We start from the raw sequence: 20,226 nt of genomic DNA, 5'->3' as shown, positions 1-20,226 counted from the left end.
GCTCTAGATTATGGATCAAAAATATTTATTTACAGAATTGTATAGATATTGCTTACTACCAAATTGAATTGTGATGCTGATTTATTTTGAAGGAACAATAGTCTTAGAGACTGATGTTGTAGATACTTCATCTCATATTTAATTCTTAGGAAAAACATTTTGAACTTATTCTTAACACTACAGAGTTTTCATGTATTTACAGCAGATGTCTTTGACTCTTAATGCTTTTCTGATTTATGGTTTACACTCTGCAAATGTTAATTAGCATAAATTAATTTTTTCTCCCAATAACAGATCTTGGAGTCTTTGAAAATAACTGGTAAGGGATCTATCCAAGCATGACCATAAAATCACTTTTCTTTTTCACACATCAGATAAGGGGCAAAGATCTCTCAGACCACACAGTGGGAAAAGGACCACTAGAAATGAGGCATGGAAGAAATCTAACACAAAAGCCAGAAAGAGCCTAGTGTGCAATCTGATAATCCCTTCACATTTAGATTTCATTTATCCTGATTATTTTCTGATGCACTTGAGTTCACCTGCAGGCTACAGTAAAAGGGAAATGGTTGTTACTTATAGTGTATTTCCCCAGCTATCACCATTATGCAATTTGGAGCAAGAATGCAATTTTAGTGAAAAAATATGCAAAGGCACTAACTATGCTCATAGAAAAGCATTGCACACATCATATCTCATGTGTTCTGAGCTCTGCAGTAGATAAACAGTAGCCTCTGGGTCTGCTGCCACTGTCAGCAGGAATCACCCCAATGTCTATCTATCTCCATCACACCTGTATCTCAGCAAGGCAGTTTAACACTTCGAGTTTCCTTTCTGTTTGCTTTCCTTTCTTGAGAAAATGAAGATAGTATTTCTGAGTACTAAGAGAATAAATTGGCCTGAAGAAATAATGGTATTTGGATGGACTCATTACATTTTAAGTCCTGAAAGTTAGATAGAGATAAAAGGCGGAGCAAGAGGTTGAATGTCAATCCTTTAGAGTTGACAAACATGCAGACCATTTAAGCCTTCGTATGAAATGCACTATGCAAACTTCCTGGTTTTTCAATTAAATTCAGCATATAATTTACTCGTGCCTGAGTAGACCTTACAAATATAAACTTTCAAGTTTGAAGGATCAATAACTTAATAAAAAGCCTTAACCATAATGCTAAAATACCTCACATATAATTTTTTATTAGCTGAAAGTATTTACTTTTGAATTCTGTATACTATACCTGCACAACACAAAACAATATGTCTTTTAAAAAATATGTATTTTATTTGTATGTGAGTGTGTATCTGTGTGAATAAATACCATGTATATGCCTGGGTGCATGTGGGTGGCAAAGGAATCCAGAGAAGGACAACAGATCTGGTGGAGCTGGAAATATCCAGTTCTGAGGTCATGATACTTGACAGATGGAGGTGGGTGGAACCCAGAGGTATCCCCTTGTAGGGATGTTACAGAAAGGGCTGCATAGGTATGTTCAACAGATCACAGCAGCATGTGATCTGGTAAGCAACTCCTAACATCTAAAACAAAGCATCGCCACAGATTTTGGTTAGAATAGCCTAAAAGATGTAGAATTGTGCTGTCAAAAGACTTACTAATGATCGTACTTCCGTTTCTTTCTTCTTCTAGTTTATTCAGCTAACAAAAGTATTTTCATTTTCTGTTGAACTTTTGGATATAGGTTAGGCTCTGAGTTTGCCATGACATAAAATTATAAACATACAAAGATTGTTATTTCTGTAACTGTAGAGATGTGTACCATCTGGCAAGAAGAGATGCATAAATAAAACTGTAGTAATTCATAGTACACATAGCTTAAGTTGAAAAGCAATATTGAAGTTTGAGGACAGGACAGAAGTGAGTAGGTCTGGGTGGCTCCACCCCCATGCCTTTGCTTGGGACAGCTTTCCCGATATGATGGATGGGTTTGACCCATCCCCTCTGTCCTCTCTCTCCTATGTGTTGCATTGCCCTTCTTCATGTTGAGACAAAGCACAAAGGTTCTCTCCAGATATAGATTCTTAACCATGCACTTCACAGCCTCTAGGATGATAGAAATCATTTATTATCTTCACAAATAGTTAGTCTGTGGCTATGGTACAAATCAGTCAGTGGACTAAGCCATCTGAGCAATAAGGACTTGTACACTCCATGATAGCAAAGCAAAGAATGGGCGATCTTGCAGAGGCAAAACGTTCATGAACAAGAACACAGTGATTATGGACAGTCAGCCACATTAGTATAAGAAAAAAACAATAGAGCGTCCGGACCATAGCTTACTAAAGCTAGCCCCTCCCATCTGCGTGAGGTGCATCAAAGCACCCACAGCACACAGGCCGGCTAGAGTTGGAGCACTAACCTTTGTGCCATACCTGTTGCAACATTTCAGCCTTTCCAGCCATTTTCAACAGTGGTTCTTCATGATAAGCCCATACTTGGAACACCCTCTCATCTCTGATGTGATATCAGAAGCTGCCTTATCCAGTATCTTTGTGGGTCTCCCTTTCCCCTCAGCTGCATACACATTTCTGTGATTGAGAGAGTACAGAAAAAATTGAGTCCAGAATGAGGGCCACATGATGGTTTACCTACAAATGCACTACTTTGGTTCTGTCTTGAATTATAAACTGGTACATTTTGTTATTTTAGCTGAAAAGGGAAAATAATTTGTTTCAGTGCAGATATTTATATGTAGAAATTGAATTACTAGTGTTCTTTCAACCTCTAAAATGAACATAACATTCAATATGCTTTTAATAAACTCTCAATAATTTTTCATGATTATACTTGTCAGATAAACTTACCTCAAATTTTAGAAAAAAAGCAAGAATAGAAAATATGTGTATTTGTCATGCAAATGTACTGTTTTTCAGACTAACTTATTATAAATTATGTATTCTATTTAAATAACGTGCAATCTTATGCCTGGACATAGAAATAAATGTAATCTAAAATGAAAGCTTTTTCACTATTTCTTAGCCCGTGAAATTAATGAATGCTTTAGTCTACTATAGATATGCAATGCCACAATTACCAAATACTTCAATGAACAATCCTTTCTCTTTTCATAATCTAAATTAAAAATAAACTAAACTCATGTTGCTGACTTTTTTTTTTATTATTTTAAGATAATTAGGATAAATGTTAAGAGGAACAAACACTGTTATTATGCAACTCCACTTGCTGAATCAATTGCACGGATAATTGGATAATTCCTTTAAACAATGGGCCCTCCACCTATTATTATTTTAATTAATGGAGTTATTTAGCCAAATTTGTTATATTGTCACACAAAAATTCAGCAGAAATCATAGAGAATGAACAAAGGCCTATCCCTTCAGAGATGGCCTCCCCTTATCACCCTTCCACTCAAGGTGGGCATATTTGTCACAGTCCTGGAACAACAACACTGACATCATCATCGAAACACCTTCAGTGATATCAGAGCTCCTTTTGGTGTCAGGCCATCTGTGCATTGTGGCAAATGTATAATGGCACAAGACAACCACTGACAGATCAGGTGAAAAGCTTTGCACATTGCAAAGAGCCCTCTGTTTTTCTCTCTTCACCTTCCTTCCTCTGTCACCCCTAGCAACCACTGGTGTTTTTGGTTGTTCGTGCTTACAACCATATATTGCATATCATTCTCAGACTGGCCTTTCCTCCTTGTTGCCTGTTTATGATAGGCAGCTCTTCTCAAGGCCTGATAGCTCATCCATTTCCAGTACTGAATAATACCTCTGAGTAAGCCACAATGCGCATGCTCATCTCTGGAAGGGAAACTTGACACTGTAGAGTTTGGGAAGCAATGGATACAGTTAATTTAAATATCCATTTTAAATGTGTGTTCAACTAATATCTTCAATTAATGTGGGTTGTATGATTCCTAGAACTTATAGTAATGTGTAAGGTAAACTATATATATATATATATATATATATATATATATATATATATATATATATAGGCTGTCTTATTTTCCATTTCCTCTTCAATGATTGATTGTACCTGTTGATTCATTGAACATCACCAGTGTTTGGAATTTGACCATTCTCAGGACAGTGCAATGGGTTATCAGTATTATTTTAATTTGCAACTTCTTAATAACATATGATGATCTGTACTTTTTCCTAGTGGATGCTCTGCTGTTTGGTGAACTTCATCTATGAAGGATTATTACAGTCCTTAGTGAGTACTGGTGACGTACTCATTATGTATGCCCCCTTTCGATCCTTCATAACCGTCCAAACTAGCTAGCCCTCATGGCTCGCTCCTGCTTTTATCTCCTACATGCTTCCAGCATGCATGCCATTGCATGCAGATGTTCGTGTCACTGCACTTTCTGTCCTTCCTTCATGGATTACTTTTAACAGGAATCCTAAAGATTCTGTTATGTATTTTATGACTACTCTGAATCACTTTCAAATAGCATTCTACAGTTCGCAGGTATGTTAGAGCACTGTGTTACCAAATTAACAAGAGTCCTTGTCCAGTTACTTGTACCACATGGACACTCACTATACTAATAATTAGGCATACACAAGCACACATGTAAATATATATAACTAATAAATGTACTTGGTCTATTTTGTTTTCCTATTATTACTAATATTATAAAGAAAAAGGTGTTAGATCAATTGTGTATAATGACTTTTACTTCCATGGATTTTTTGTTCTATGAAATTATTTTCATTATGTAGATCTAGGCTCATCATTTATAACATTTTCTTTCTCTTTACTGTGTACATATTTTACATTCTTTTTTCACAAAACAACTAAGTTTTTAAAATTGTACTTGTTTTCATTTTTGCCTTAACTCTTGATGGGTAATTCCTCAGAGTGTAGACTCCTCTGCTGATATTTTTTTTTTCTATCAGCTGAAATAGTTCCTTCTCTCCTTTTTTGGTTATCATGGTATCTGAAAAGCTAAATGTAATTTTCAGTTTTCATCTTTATGTGTGTTTTTTAATTTGTCATTTTTTCAATACTCTCTATGTCTGTTTGATTGTTCTGAAGCCTCTTTGCGACGAGCTTAGGTGTGGATCCTTGTCCGTTTGTTTGGTTTGCTTTTCATATATCCTGCTTGGTGTTTTCTGAGCTAACTGGATCAGTGTTTGAATCTGGTTTGGGGTGACTTGACAGCCATCGTTGTTTTAAGTATGATTTATGCTCCTTCCTCGCTATTTCTGCCTCTGTTGTCTGTATGTTCTGTATTTTACATCCTGTATTTTTCCCATATTTTCTGGGCAGCCTTTCTTTCATTGTTCCATCTTTTTTCCTCATGCTACGACAACTTTTGAGAATTCTGTTTTGGTATTCTCAAACTTGGGACTCTTTATGTAATTCAAACTACTGTGCCCATCTGAAGAGTCTCCACTTCAGGGGCTGTGTTTGCTTTTCTAGCTCTTCTTTTTAAATCTTCCTTATAGAACGTCTTTCTCTCTGTTTACCGTATCCACCTGTTCTTGTATGTTTTCTACCTCCATTAAAGATCTTAACATATTAAACTCAGATTGTTTTTCTTTAAACTTAGCCTTACAATCCTGAAATTTCTACTTTGTCTTACTCTGACTGGAGAGTGTCTTCTATGTTTTGCTCCTTTTAATATGTTTTGTCTCATTTCTTAGCAAAGCAGACACACTCTGGGTCAATGAACCTTTAATTAGTAGCAAATTGCCTAGGGAGGAGCAGTGTCCTGTGAGGCTGTGAATGCCACTAGTGACCTTGTCTCTCCTCAGGTGGAGAGAAGGGTTGGAGCTCACCCGTGTTCGGTGTCCTCCTTCCACCAGGCATGCTGTGCTGGGATGAAACCCTACACATCAGACTCAGGCAAAGATTTTGACATGGTTGTATCTTTAGTTTGACCCCTACATTATCAGTGTAGTTTAGGCTGCCCCGCCCCTCAGCTTAAGATGCTGCACCCCTCAGTTTAGGTGAGCCCCCCACTCCCAGAGCTGGTTTTCATGGTGCCCTGAGATACCGCGTTTCACTGTAGCTAAATTATGATCCTCTGGATCCACCTATGGAAACAGCTCAGTATAAGAAGGAGTGGCTGCCTGTGACCTCTCTTCCAGAACAGTCTAAGAAGTGCTCTTGATGATTCTTTCTGTTCTGTTTATTTTGCTTGGCCATAGAGAAGTGAAGACTCTGCAAACTCCACCCCTGCTCACACAGAAAACAGAAGTTACTGAAAAGTGTCAACTATGACTTTCCCTCCACATTCAAGTAAGGAATGAAATAAGTGTGCACAGTTATGTTTTTATTGGTTGATTCAGTAAAAGTGTATGTAAATACAAATAAAACCTTCTTATCCTATATATCAAAAATAAAATTGTAAGAAAGCAATAGATGTATGATTAGGGACTAATGTCTCCTTGTTAACATCCATGAGTGAAATGGAGAATAATGCCTTTTAATATTGTACACAGGATCTCAGTGAAAGTAGAAGGTACAGGGTATGCACATTCGGAATAATGGCTTCCTTTCTCCTCATTGTCTTCCCTCTCTTCAAAGTTGTCATCTGTTTACTCTCTTCCTACTCTCATCCTACAACACGTGAGGAGAGGGCTTGTACAGAGGTGTGCCCCCACTAGATCATGCTGCTCCTAAATTATCCAGGTACAACCAGAACTCAACCTGCTGATGTGCTATGTTTTATTAGTTATTGTAAAAGCCCTGCTCTCTCAAGGATGAGACACTGGGACAATGACTGATTGATGCATCTGATTTCACAAGAGTGAGCATGCATGCAGGGAGGGGTAGTGAAGGGGGTGTTGTGGCAGACACTTATGAATGAATGGTCTTAGCTATGTGGTGAGAAACACAGGGAACTCCTGCACTACAAGAGCTCAGAGTCATTCTTTGCTACACAGTGAGTTCTAGACTAGCATGGGACCATGCTACAATACAACAAACAAACAAACAGCACAAAGAACAAAACTATTTTAGTAGAATTCTCATTGAAAAGTAATTAAATACACAATGAGACACATATTTGTGGTTAAGGAGAGAAAAAAAATCTTGAGAGTAAAGAAAACTTTATTTTGTCTCCCATCATAATGTCCTGCACATGAGTATTTAAGTCTGAGAATGCAGGGAACAATGACGGTAGAAATTAATAGCTTCTAAATGGGGCGACTTCCTTTTATTCTCAACAGCTGCTCATTTTTACTTATTGTGCACATCTTTACCCAAAATGACAAAAGTAAAATTATTCTTTAGGAAGTTAATCACACGTGTCTCATTATTTCAAATAAAATGTTCTAAAAATCCAGTTTCTTTGTACTTGGGGACCCATCTCTACAAAGCATTCCTTGAATAACGTCAGTGAGGACTGTGGTGCCACCTGGTGGTAGTAAGCAGGATCGCTTTTAATTGTCAGGATCATTTGTTACCTAGCTCATTGGGATCCTGATGAGGAATTGTAAGGAAATACTGGATATTCTTAAACATGTATTTACTTTATACTACTGAATAATACCTTTTTCAATTTTAATCCATTTACAATATTGCTTAAAGCCAAATTAAGTATTAGTGAGTGGAGAGCAATATTACATTAAACTCACATTTTATTTTTTAAATTATCCTTAATCTTTTTTTGGTGTTCAGTCATTATTATTGATGCTCTGATGTACTTAAAGATAGGAGCTTTGCATGACTGCCCTCCGACAGATACTTATACCCAACTAGTGGAGAGAGGCTGGGGGTCCTTGTGGTTGAATTAGGAAAAGGCTTTAAGAAGCTGAGGAGGGGCACAACCCCTCAGAAAGACCAGAAGTCTCGACTACACTCACTCTTAAAATCCCTAGGTTAAGGGCAATTGATTTTAAATTTTTACTGCTTTCAAGAGACATAAAAAAAAGTTACAACCTAGTTTATGGCATTATAAAATGTGTGTGTGTGTATATGTACGTATGAGTGTGTGCTGTGTGTGTGTATGTGTGTGTGCTGTGTGTATGTGTGTGTGTTTGTGTGTGTATGTGTGTATGTATGTGTGTGTGTGCTGTGTGTGTGTATGTGTGTGTGCTGTGTGTATGTGTGTATATGTGTGTGAGTATGTGTGTGTATGTGTGCGTGCATACATGCGCGTGCCTTCCTTTGGAAGGTGATTTGTGGATTCCAAAGGAGATTGCCCTGAGGGTTTTCATACACGCTGAATAAGGAGTTTAAAGTACACATTTGGGGCCCCATGGCTCCAGCTGGACTTGAAGCAGAAGATTGCCTTATCAGGCATAAATAGGAGGGGAGCCCCTTGGTCCTGTGGAGGCTCGATGACACCGCATAGGGGAATGCTAGGATGCTGAGGCAGGAGTTAGTGGGCAGGTGGAGGAGCACCCTCATAGAGGCAGGGGGTAGGCAGGAGGAGGTAGGGGGTTTGCGGAGGACAAACTGGGAAGGAAGATAACATGTGAAATGTAAATAAATAAAATAACCAATAACAATATGAAAAAATAATTACATTATAATTTAACACTATAGATTCATACCTTCTTTATCTTGATATATGCTTGTTTATACACTTTTATTTGCTCATAATTACATCCAGTAAAGCAGTTCATTATAGCAGAAAGAATTTATTTGCCAAGATGCTAGGTAAATATCACTCTTAAATGATGTAAACATTCCAAATCAAATTTTGAAAAGTTCTTCACCAACTTAGTACATGCATGCTATTCATTAACTACCAGAAAACTGTTCTGTATTGGAACATTTTGTTCAAAACGTCCAAATATTTGTATGTACTTCCTCACACTAGAAATATCAAATTAACTACTAACTGATACATTGCATTTGGTTTGTACATTTGTACATTTGTAATTCCTTGTAAAAGCTGAACTCAATATAAATATGGACATGTGACTACTATTTTTTCTTTGAGACAGGGTTTCTCTGTGTAGCCCTGGCTGTCCTGGAACTCATTCTGTAGACTAGGCTGGCCTCAAACTCAGAAATCCACCTCCCTCTGCCTCCCAAGTGCTGGGATTAAAGGCATGCGCCACCACTGCCTGGCTTTTTTATTTTTATTTTTATTTTTTTGACATATGACTGCTATTAAACTAAATGTCTAGATGGATAGAAGATGGAAGAGAAGTAGCTAGACAGCTTAAGTTTTCACCTCAACTGAAGTCAAATTTACCTTGAAGTAATACACACTTACTACATCCTATGACAATGGCAATACTTCTGTGAATCAATTCCTATTAAGGTTATTTTCTCATTTTATTTCTCATACCATAAATCAAGATAAATATATTTAAACTCCAAATTCATATTTTTATTTAAATTATTGAAATTATAGAACACCTGAAGGTTCAGAAAAATTGCTTCCAAATGATTCCTATAAAGATTAATTTCCTGAGTACACCATTTCAAGAAGAAGCAATATTAGGACATGCATTCATGACTGTATTCCCCTTGGAAGCTAAATTTTCACATTGAATCTTTAGTAGCTGGTTATGCTGCATTCATTTAACCTTAAGTTAATATTTCATTAATGTTTTAAAGGTCTGTTTTTCTCTCTATTTCTCACTAATTGAATCACAGTTAGCATTCGACATTTGTATATACTTTGAACTGGAGAATATCAAGCTGAATAAATAAATAATACAGTACAATATATACTGTATGCAGCTGGGTAACAGGCTAATGTTTCACCACAATAAACACTTTCTCAACCTTAAAATGCAGAGTTAACAAGGAGCTGTTCTATCTGATGTTTTGTTTCATTTATTTTTAAATGGAGTTAAGCTGCTATCATTAAATCCATATCCATAGATCTTTTGTCAGTTGCAGGAATTCAGCTGGATCTAAGGAGCACCATTCCTCTGTAGCTGGGAAGACAATATGCCTGTTATTTTTGAGGTATTATTGAAAGGTTATTTCTTTTTGACAATGCTCCAGAATATGTCTTTATCAAAAGTGACATAACATTTTGCTTTCTCCTCTGTATAACCAAGACACTGTCCTGAGGAGTCAAAATCTCCCAAAGTCCATTCCCCAGAGTGTCAGAAAAGTCAGCTTAGTGATTTGAAATTGTTGAGCAGTCATTTTTACACATATTATCAGCCCAAGGAGAAAAATCTCCACACATTTAGTGTCATCCTGCAGACTAGTAGTGTTTAGTCTCATAGTGATGCATAATCCCACATCTGAGACACTTAACAGGACCACTCTGATGGTTGTTTCTTGGGCAATGAAAAACAGGGCATGGTGCAAATATCTATGTACCATGATGTCCCCTTGTTCTTTCAAACTTGTTAATCTCCTATAGTTAATCTGTAAAGTTATCACACATTTCACCTTTGGGGCATTGCGAAATTCTGATTTTCCCTGTGCCTTATACAATTACTCAAATTCTTCATTAGTGTGAACTAATTGACCTGGCACAGTAATATATCTTTGGTTAAATGTGCTGATCCTTTTTTGCATTAAAATCATTCTGTGTGCAGTTTAAATAGTCAACAATGAATAAACAAAGACAAAGATTTAGAGTTAAATGATACAAAGAAATCTCAGGCGACCTTTTTACAGTAATATCACATACTAAGGAAAGATAAACATCTCCCCATACATCTGTGTGGAATAAAAAAAATAATAATAAAAAATAGCCTTTATTTTAAGCGCACCGCTAGAACTGACCAGGGAGCCTCCTCTCTGTGGTATCATGAAGCCTTCCAAAAGAGCGAAGCAGCCAAGAGTCCTACCCAACCATGACACCCATAAACCAAAAGAATGACTGCCATAGCACATTTCCCCTGAAGACGCAGGAGTGGCACAGATACCTTAGTGGTAACCAATAGCTCTCTAGCTGAGACCTGCTTGAGAGGAAAGTCATAACTGATACTGGAAACCTAGCCAATAGTGATAGCATAAAAAGATAAAAACTAAACCATAAAACCCTTTAGATCTCTCAAAGAATAAACGATTTAAAAGCGAAACCATGTTTAATATTTCGCTGAGGTTTCTTTGGCAGTGAAGGATTACATTTGGTTACTTAAGGGCTGAGTTTTAGTGAAGTGACAGAAGATGCTAAATAAAGCTTTGTGTCTTAGGAAGAAGTTCAATATGGAAAATGGAAGCAGTCCACCAACCTAGGACACACAGAATGCTTGCTTTTCAAAGTTGTCTTGGAAAAAGATCCATCAAAGGGCACATCAATAAATACAGAAATCTTCTAAAGCAACTCTTCATTCTGGACAAAATATTCACGCTTTCTGAAATTCTAAAGGAGTTCCTTAACTAATGCAGTTTGATATTCCACTTCATACATGTAGAATTAATAAGAGATTTCCCATGGAGTTCTGTTTCAAGCTTGAAGAGTTTGTGTATTCTACTGTAGATAGATATTTCCTACTGCAGATATTCTTAAAATAGAAATAAAACTCCTTCAAAATGAGTTTTTAATAAAAATAACACACTAAGGACAAATCTTATCACCCCAAACCAAAGTCAGATTAGACAACAATACTATAAGGTAATACAATAACAGTGTCCTAGATTATATGAAATGGATTTGTTTATAATAAGGTTGAGTGTCCTTAAATTATCATAAACTACAGTCAATTTTAATAGTATTCATGATCAGATTAAACCAAAATAGAAATACAGTCCAAGAGAAAGTAAGTGGAATGATGTATATTAGGACATCAAATAGAATGAATGTGTCATGCTGTTAAATCCTTATAAATAGAAATGGGAAAATGTGGTGGGAGATCTAATTAGGGAGAGAGAGGGATATAAATGCAGAAGAAAGAGGGTAAGATATCAGTAAGATGTCTGAAAGTAGTCTGGCAGTAGGGGGGGGCACACCTTTAATCCCAGCACTTAGGAGGCAGAGGCAGGAGGATTTCTGAGTACAAACCTAGCCTGGTCTACAGAGTGAGTTCCAGGATAGCCAGACTATACAGAGAAACCCTGTCTCAAAAAGCCAAAAAAAAAAAGAAAAAGTCTGAAAATTATAACGAATACTATTAACTATCTAAAAATGAATATAAGAAATGTAAGTCGGTATATAAATATAAATGAACAGTTTCCATCTATCTGACAATGCTCCAAATGTCAAGAATGACCTAACAAAACATTCCAACAGCATGAAAGAGCTGCTCTCTTTTGAGTCAGAAATAAGTCTTATGCGGGGCAGTGGTAGCTCATGCCTTTAATCTCAGCACTTGGTTGACAGAGGCAAGCAGACTTCTGAGTTCAAGGCCAGCCTGGTCTACAGACTGAGTTCCAGGACAGCCAGGGCTATACAAAATAAACCTGTCTCAAAAAAACAAAAAAACAAAAAGAAAGAAGGAAAGAAAGAAAGAAAGAGAGAGAGAAAGAAAGAAAGAAAGAACTCTTATATCCAAGTCTCAAAACATTACAGATAATGTAATGCCTTTGGTTAACCCCTAAGCTGTAGAATGTAGGTTTCCATTTGTTGAAGACATGATGAACTTTATATAAAAGGCCCAGATTCCCTGAGCTAAAATTGACCTGAAAGCTTTCTCTTTGAGGCACCATGTAAGCTTTCAAAGCAGGAAAGCAGCTACCATTCTTACCCGACATGAGGTCTGCGAATGACAGCAATGACCAGAGTGGCTCCACAACCCTAAGGTGCAGCAGTGGCACATCTGCCTTGGTGTGGCACACCTGCCTTGGTGTGGCACATCTGCCTTGGAGTGGTACATCTACCTTGGTGTGGCACATCTGCCTTGGTGGTAGCCAGTTGGACTTACAGTCTGCTCAACAAGAGGAAAATCATGCCTGGTACTGGAAATCTAACCACCTATCTAGAGCTAGTGAGTTCATAGATCTTGAATAAGAACTTACAACCACTGCCTTATAAAATAAATCATCATAAACTTTCCATTCTAAGTACTTGTCATTTTACACCCAGGGACATGTATTTCTAACCTCTAACACAGCAAATGACCATGCTATAGAGATAAACCACTACATAAAACCAGAGCCAATCAAAATGCAGCGTTGCAGAGCCCAAAGGATATGTGTGTGTGTGTGTGTGTGCGTGCGTGCGTGCGTGTGTGTGTGTGTGTGTGTGTGTGTGTGTGTGTGTGTAAAACTCCTACACCAAAGGGTCAAGGATCGTTTTGAAAGATAGAATAGAACAGTTTTAAGAGTCAGGGAATCACAGCATTTGCTGTGAAATTATGTTCCCTAGTAATGTCAGAATCGACACTCATAATTTCTCACCAATATGACTGCTTTGACCAGGAACAAACAATAAACAGCAATGTGGGCAGCATGGCTGCAGAGGGGTAAGCCCACAAAGCTTTCATCCTACACAAAGATCTCTGAGCAATTAATGACTGCTGAGCATGGCATCAGGAGGGTTCCCGAAAGAAGAGCACATTACCTTCTAATGTTGGGGTCAGGCTGACAATAGAGAGGGCAACGCATATGCTAGAGAAGGATTTGAGTCAAGGCGTTGTTTTTCATTAGGCTGAACCAATGCAAAACTAAAATAGGGCTTTTATTATCTCAAAATGTTTGGAAAGGCTGTGTGAAAGAACATGCATAAACATTCTATCTAATCATATGCCACAGATTCTACCCCGCTTGGTAATCCAATTTTACCTATAATAAAACTGGAATGAAAACAAAGTGCACAGTTGATATATCCCATAAAGCAAGCATTGAGATTTTCTCCCCACCATGGATGCTGTGGTAGAGACTGTAGTTTACTTTGCCACCTTTGTTTCAACAAACAGAGCTGCACCTATTTCATGCACAGGTGTTAAAAATATTTGATAATTCAAAACTGGACCCAGAGAACTCAACATTGTCTCAAGGTCTTGGTATCACCAAACTTTTAATTTTCTCATAATTATGTATTACTTGGCCTAATGATTTAATTTCAAACCTTTGTTTTCATTTTTAGTTATGTTTTACTGTTCTGATAACTAACTTTATAGCAGATAAAGAGTAATTCTTGAATTTTAAACTTTAATTCACATCATAAAACATTGAGTTACCATTTTAAAGGGAATTACTTTTTAATTATTGTTTGAATAATAGATGATAGTTTGAAAATCACTGCTTGAATACTCGAACTTTAACTGATACCTTTAAATTTCAGACAGTTGAGGTGAGACAACCAGATCCATGGTTCACACTTCTACTCAATAGAACGTAAGGGTAAGGTACTTATAATTAGAGAGGTAAAGGTCCTCCAATCAATCCGATGGCACACTGCCATTGAACTCCTCTGTTCTTTCATTCATACCCTGGCTTTCTGAAGCAGGAAAGCATCAGAGGCACTGAACTAACAGGCATTCTTCAGGAGACAAAGTCTGTTTTCCACTGAGCTCTTGAACATTCTTGCTGCTTTTATTTGCACACTGTATTCTCAACAGCAGGCTTCCACTTACATATCTGCTCTTCTCCGTATTTATCGCCTAAAAGGGCCCAGTGGCTCCCCCTGTTGGGCTTGCATTTAATGTAAATCAGGTTTTGGAATAAACTGGAAATCTGAGTTCTTGATCATACTTGCCTTTTGGTTGTGTTTCTTTTGAACTTCATTTGAGGGCTGTGCTTAAAACTCTAACTTTATACTCTGTGAATATGCATTTTCTTACCACTTCCATAATCCACATGTGAATTTAGTATGCCAGTACTTTAACATTATCCAAGGAAGGATGATTAAACTAAATGGCATGCATGTACGGAGATGTCATAATGAAACCAGTTGTTTTATACATACAATCAATATATACTAAGAAAGATGAAAGAGATAAAACCTACTGTTCCTGGGGCTCCTGTGTGGATATAAACAACTGCTGCAAGACAACGTGAAACCTCCACAAAGAAATATTGTTCAAAGGTTATGTAGTTTCTTGGTTTGAGGGGTGAAAATTCAGGAAAGAGATAGTGATATTTTGATAGCCTTACAAATATAATTAATATATGTTTATTGCAAAAAACTACCTGAGCAAAGTTCTAATGAGCAAAAAAGAAAACCTCCACTGCTGTTAGCATAATACATAGCAATGATTCACATATTCAAAGCATTAATTACTCAGCACACCAAGAGGGACCTTGCATTTATTTTTTTTTGTTTGCTTGATTGAATTCTCTCATTAGCTACATTTTCCCCAAGCAGAAAATTTTGAAGCTGTTTCTTGTCTGAGCTTATATTAATGTAACAATTTTGTAGTTTGGATATGATAGTGAATGCTTTTCAAAAGTTATAGAGGAGATTTCAGGTTTCTGCTATAAAGTAAAGGTTTCTTACAATATTAGAAACAGAACTATCCTAGACTATTGGAAATAGTCAGAGGCACACAGCCAAATGTAACAGTTGGTGAGGGACAGGTGTCATTTTCATGACAAATGATAGATGTGCCATAATTAATACAGAGTTTTAGTAATGGAAAAGTTCCATATTTACAGATGATATTTTTCACACTGTGAAAGCAATGGCTGCTTACTGTGTTGTATCAGAAAGTACTATGAGACAGAGATCACTTGAAACCATAAAACCTGAAGGTGAAGCATTTAGAGACTTCTCTTCTTATTTCTACAAATTGGACTCAAGTGTGTGTTTTCTATTTTTTTTCCAATTGTCTTTTTCAGTGTTCTTTCCCTTGGGTTAAAGCATGATTTTGCATAGTTCTTATGCTACCAACACAATTGTTGAAGAAAGATTCTAGCAAAGCCATTTTTAGACTGTTGCCTTAATGAAGCACAGGGAACCTCTTAGCGTCACGGAGGTTAGAGTGGGTGTATGGGCTTCTCCACCTACCCATTTGGCCTGTGCAGGCAGGGACAGGACTTGGCCAAGAAGCACAAAACTCCTTGCCTGTCATCCAGGTGGGCTACAGACACCTACAGCAAGGTTCCACTTTAAGCAATGATGCAATGTGTATGCTCTAGCAGCCTAATATACTGGAAAAGGAAAAGATGTCGAATCAGTAAATGTCAGACTTCAGATTCCCATCTAGGCCCATGCTGTTCTCGGGAAAAACCAATAAAATACAGTTAGATGATTTTGTTTAAATTCAAGCTTATGTTTAAAAAAAAAAAACAAAAAAACCTAAAGTGTAGCTAATGCATCTATCAGTTGCTCTTGTCTTTCTGTGCTTCAAGTCTAAGCCTTTATCTGTCGGATAAGCATTTATCTGGTGTACAGATACCAGTGTTTTATAAAAACCTTGTGTTCTACGGTCAAGAACAAAGCAGGAAGTCTAGTGATCACATAAATCAGGTCTTTAGAAGCAAGAGTTAGTATTAAAAACAAAACAAAACAAAAAATCCCAGAAAACTGAAACTCTAGGTCCTCTTGTGCACTCAAGTGAACATAGCATAAGTGGATAAAGCCTATGCCATGGCAGGAAAAGACATTGTGCAAATGATGCCTGATCACCAACTCCACCTTAATGGCTCCTTCATGGAAGAGAACTACTGTGACGCAGTTATGATTCCAACTGAGGTGTGGGGTGTTCTAGGAAACGCTTGTGGGGAGACTAAGACAATACGGTTCAGCTAGAATCCAGCTATTAGAGCAACCATTCTGTGGTCAAGCTTACACAACCTAAAATACATGAAAAAGGGAATAGCAGAGACCTATCCCTTGAGGCAACTGTGCCTACCCCCCCCCCCCCCCCCCCCCCGTGAACAGGAGGAAGGCGCCGGGCTGCCTAGAATCAGTCCCAGTGCTACCCTAATGCTGAGGTCAAAGGTCTTATGTCTTTTCCTTCTCTATTTGCCTTTTGGTTGAAAATTAATTGAATAATGAGGAGGATGTAAAGATTTTTGTTTTCCCATAAAGTTAATTTCAAGTTATAGTCTTAAATAAGGGGCAAAGTCAGTTTTCCCTTACCTCCCAAAGATATTAATTACTTGTTGAGGAGCAAAAGATGTCAGAAGAACAATGCAGTCATTTCACAACAGTGTATTCCAGATATAGTGCAAAATCCCCTAGTCTGTTGGAGAATTTTTCCAAAGACCAATTAAATTCTTAATTTAATTGACCATTAATTCTTAATGAATGCCTTAAAACTATTATGCTTGTAGCAGTGTAGATTAAAAAAAAAAAACATTAAAAACTCACAGGCACATTCACCTTAAAGATATATGCATGTTTGTATATTAATATATATGGGAATTGCATCATGCATATATTTTGCATGATAGCAGCTACATTATGTATATATGTATATATATATATATATATATATATATATATATATATATATATATATATATATATATTTAAGATATCTTTTCTCTGACGGTCTCTCCCCTTTTCTCTCATTTTTCTTTCCTTCTCTCCTTCCTTCTTTCCTTCAATCCCACTGTTTCTTTTTCTTGTTTTAACAGGAAGTAGATAGGAAGCGCAGGACAGCTGGGAACTAACTATCGCTCGCTCTTCTTCCCAGCACACTTGAACTACAAGTTCACTGTGCCTGGCTTAAACATTAGCAACTTCCACGAAGATGTTGCTAATAGTAATGGATAATATGCATACACTAGCATAAAATAGTACAATAGTGATATACTGCCTCGTTTCAGCTACAAGTTACTAATAGTATATATATTGAAATATTAATATGTACATTAAACTTCGTATTATACAAATAAGCAAATTAACTACAGTGTCAAGTAGCTCTGATTTTATGCACACCCTCCATGGAATGTTATGAATAACTTATTATGTAAGAAAACTCATTGCCACAACTGCTGACATGCTTTTCAGGATTTTTGTTTGACTACTGCCAATTTGAATCCCTAGACTGGAATAAATGGAGAGCCATCTGTTCTGGTGCGGCTGCTGTGACAGTCCTAGGCTCACTAAAGCAATTGTCTCTATTACCCTCAGTGCTCATGATTAGCTTCACCTTGCAGCCCCCTGTGCGTATAAACCCAGTCTAACTTGTATCACAAATATAATTAGGTTAAGGACCTGGTAAAAATTCTCTGTGCTAGATTGGTTTAACTCTTTCAACTCCAGAGGGATGAAATTGTTTATTGGTATCTCAAACATTTTGGGCTACTTCCAGCACAGCATCCTCATTAGCAGATATATTTGGCATGTAGAAGGCTGGCATATATCTAATTAAATGTAGCACTCAAACAGAAGAAATATAAAGGTCATTTTTACTAGACCTTAATTTAAATTAAGGGATACTATGTATACTGTTTTATGGCTGCCTTTTCTTTTTTTTTTCTGTTTTTTTTTTCAGGATATTTTCTTTATTTACAATTCAAATGTCATCCCCTTTCCCACTTCTCCCCATCCACCCCGCCATAGAGACCCCCATCCCATCCCCCCTTCTCTCTGAGGGCCCTTGATCCTGCGACTGCCTTTGCAAGGGAAGTTTTGTGGCAAGAGACTGGATTCTGGCGTGGGGTATGGTGGCTGGTCACAGGAAGGACAAGGGAAGAACTGCAGAACTGTTAACCACACTAGATTTTGCTGGTAAAATACAGGAACTTATTGGCTGGAACAGATAGTTTTGATCAAATCTATTTAAAGCGCGTCGAAATAAATATTCATGAGCTGAGCTTAGGCAACTTTAGAGAATACAAGTAACAGGCCATCAGCCATTCTGCTAAGGGCACGCATTTCATGTCTTATAGGATGACAGAGTATAAGAGTGAGTAGCTTCGTCGCAGCAAGATTTTAATAGTTTGTGAATTTATAGAACCCAAAAATGAAGTGAAAGTAGTGCTCCTGAAGGCACTGAACTGACGCGGTTTCCCTAAACAGTAGCTAACCACGTGAGATGGAAAGTCAGATGAGCCGCGGATGCTGCCACAGCGCTGAAGTTACCTGGGATTCAAGACCTTGCCAAAACAACCAAGCTGCAGGCTCACTTAGAGATGAGCAACTTAGGCGAAAAGACCCCAGGATTGCCGGAGGCAATGCTGTGCTTCTGGTACAGCACTAGCAAATTCGGACGGAAGCTGAGCACGGCGTGCTTGCTGGGAATTCTGTGGTTTCCAGAGGCCAAGGTCTGTGAGGCGAGGAGTTAAGTGAGCTACGAAATAGGCCGATAACACAGAGAAAGACTGAGAATTCAAAAGCTCATATTAGCCCCAACACTGACCAATGTCTCTAAAAGACTGGATTACCATAGTAGCCTCAGTGCCTGGCTAAAGCAGTGAAGAAGGAATGCGTTCATGAGGCACTGAGCCAGGCAGATCTTTAGTAAAGGCAGCACCGAGGTAAAAGCTTGCTTCTCTGCAAACGTAGGCGTGGGCAGCAGGCCTGAGAATCCTTGTATGGTCAGTACACACGGAGGGACACATAACAAGAGGACAGTGGAAAGTTCTAACAGGACTCAACTCCTGATTGAGTCAGGGTCATAAGGAAAACATCCTACACGCTCATTATTCACAAGAATGTGGTCTGGTCAATGCTGTTCACTTTATGGCTGACTGTTCCCTAGAACCACCCACATGGCTCATATCCTGCTTTTTGTTCTTGGACCTAACTGGGGGAGGGGGGGAGTTGTGGCCAACAGGTTTCTGAAACTGGCTAGTCTACATTCTTGGCTCGTTACAGAGGTTTTCCATGCCCTTTTAGGTAAAGGTTATACATTATACATACATTTTTATTAAATGCTCTCATTTTAAAATTCTAAAATTCTCCAGCCTTTCAGTTGGACATCAATGGGAGGAGAGGTTCTTGGTCCTGTGAAAGCTCGATGCCCCAGTGTAGGGGAATGGCAGGCCAGGAAGCAGGAGAGGGTGGGTTGATGAGCAGGGGGAGGGTGAATGGGATAGGGAGTTTTCAGAAGGGAAACCAGGAAAGGGGATAACATTTGAAATGTTAATAAAGAAAATATCTAATAAAAAAAATGGAAACAAAAATGCCAGCTGATCCAGGCATTTCAGAGAGAACGAGCAAGCAAGGGGGCGGGGAGAGAAATGAAATCATGGGTTCCTGGGGAGGTATGAGCAGGATGAGAGAAAAACGCACAAACAGACAAAACAAAACAAAACAAAACAAACAAACTCTCTTTACTTTTCTCCAAAAGAGTATTAGCTAGTGGTTTCTAGGAGATCTGGTGTAGCAATCCACTCCTATGTGATTCTTTGTGTCTATGGCTGTGACTGGAAGTACAATTCCAGGAAAGAGCCATGAAGCTCTTTGCAGAACACCTTTGCAGACAGCAGTTAAAATTAACTTGAGGCTACCCAGCTATACCACTCCTGGGCATATACCCAGAAGATGCTCCAACATGTAATAAGGACACATGCTC

General features: G+C 37.9%; 1 protein-coding gene across 2 annotated transcripts in view; it reads right to left on the bottom strand.

Annotated features, from left to right (window-relative positions):
* Positions 1-20,226, bottom strand: part of Gpc5 (glypican 5) — a 1,368,055-nt gene that overhangs the window by 639,955 nt on the left and 707,874 nt on the right. The window contains exon 8 of one of the 2 annotated variants that reach the window (XM_031362937.1): positions 2,478-2,544. The exons of the other annotated variant lie outside the window; for it this stretch is intronic. Within the exon in view, the coding sequence (XP_031218797.1) occupies positions 2,543-2,544 (2 nt within the window). The 3' untranslated portion in view covers positions 2,478-2,542. Of the gene's footprint in view, positions 1-2,477; positions 2,545-20,226 lie in introns of those variants that run through there. 2 annotated transcript variants of the gene reach the window in all.

This window comes from Mastomys coucha, unplaced genomic scaffold, assembly GCF_008632895.1.
Source record: "Mastomys coucha isolate ucsf_1 unplaced genomic scaffold, UCSF_Mcou_1 pScaffold9, whole genome shotgun sequence".
NCBI classification, from domain to species: Eukaryota; Metazoa; Chordata; class Mammalia; order Rodentia; family Muridae; genus Mastomys; species Mastomys coucha.
The sequence above is the reverse complement of the archived record's forward strand: the minus strand, read 5'-3'. Positions and strand labels throughout refer to the sequence as shown.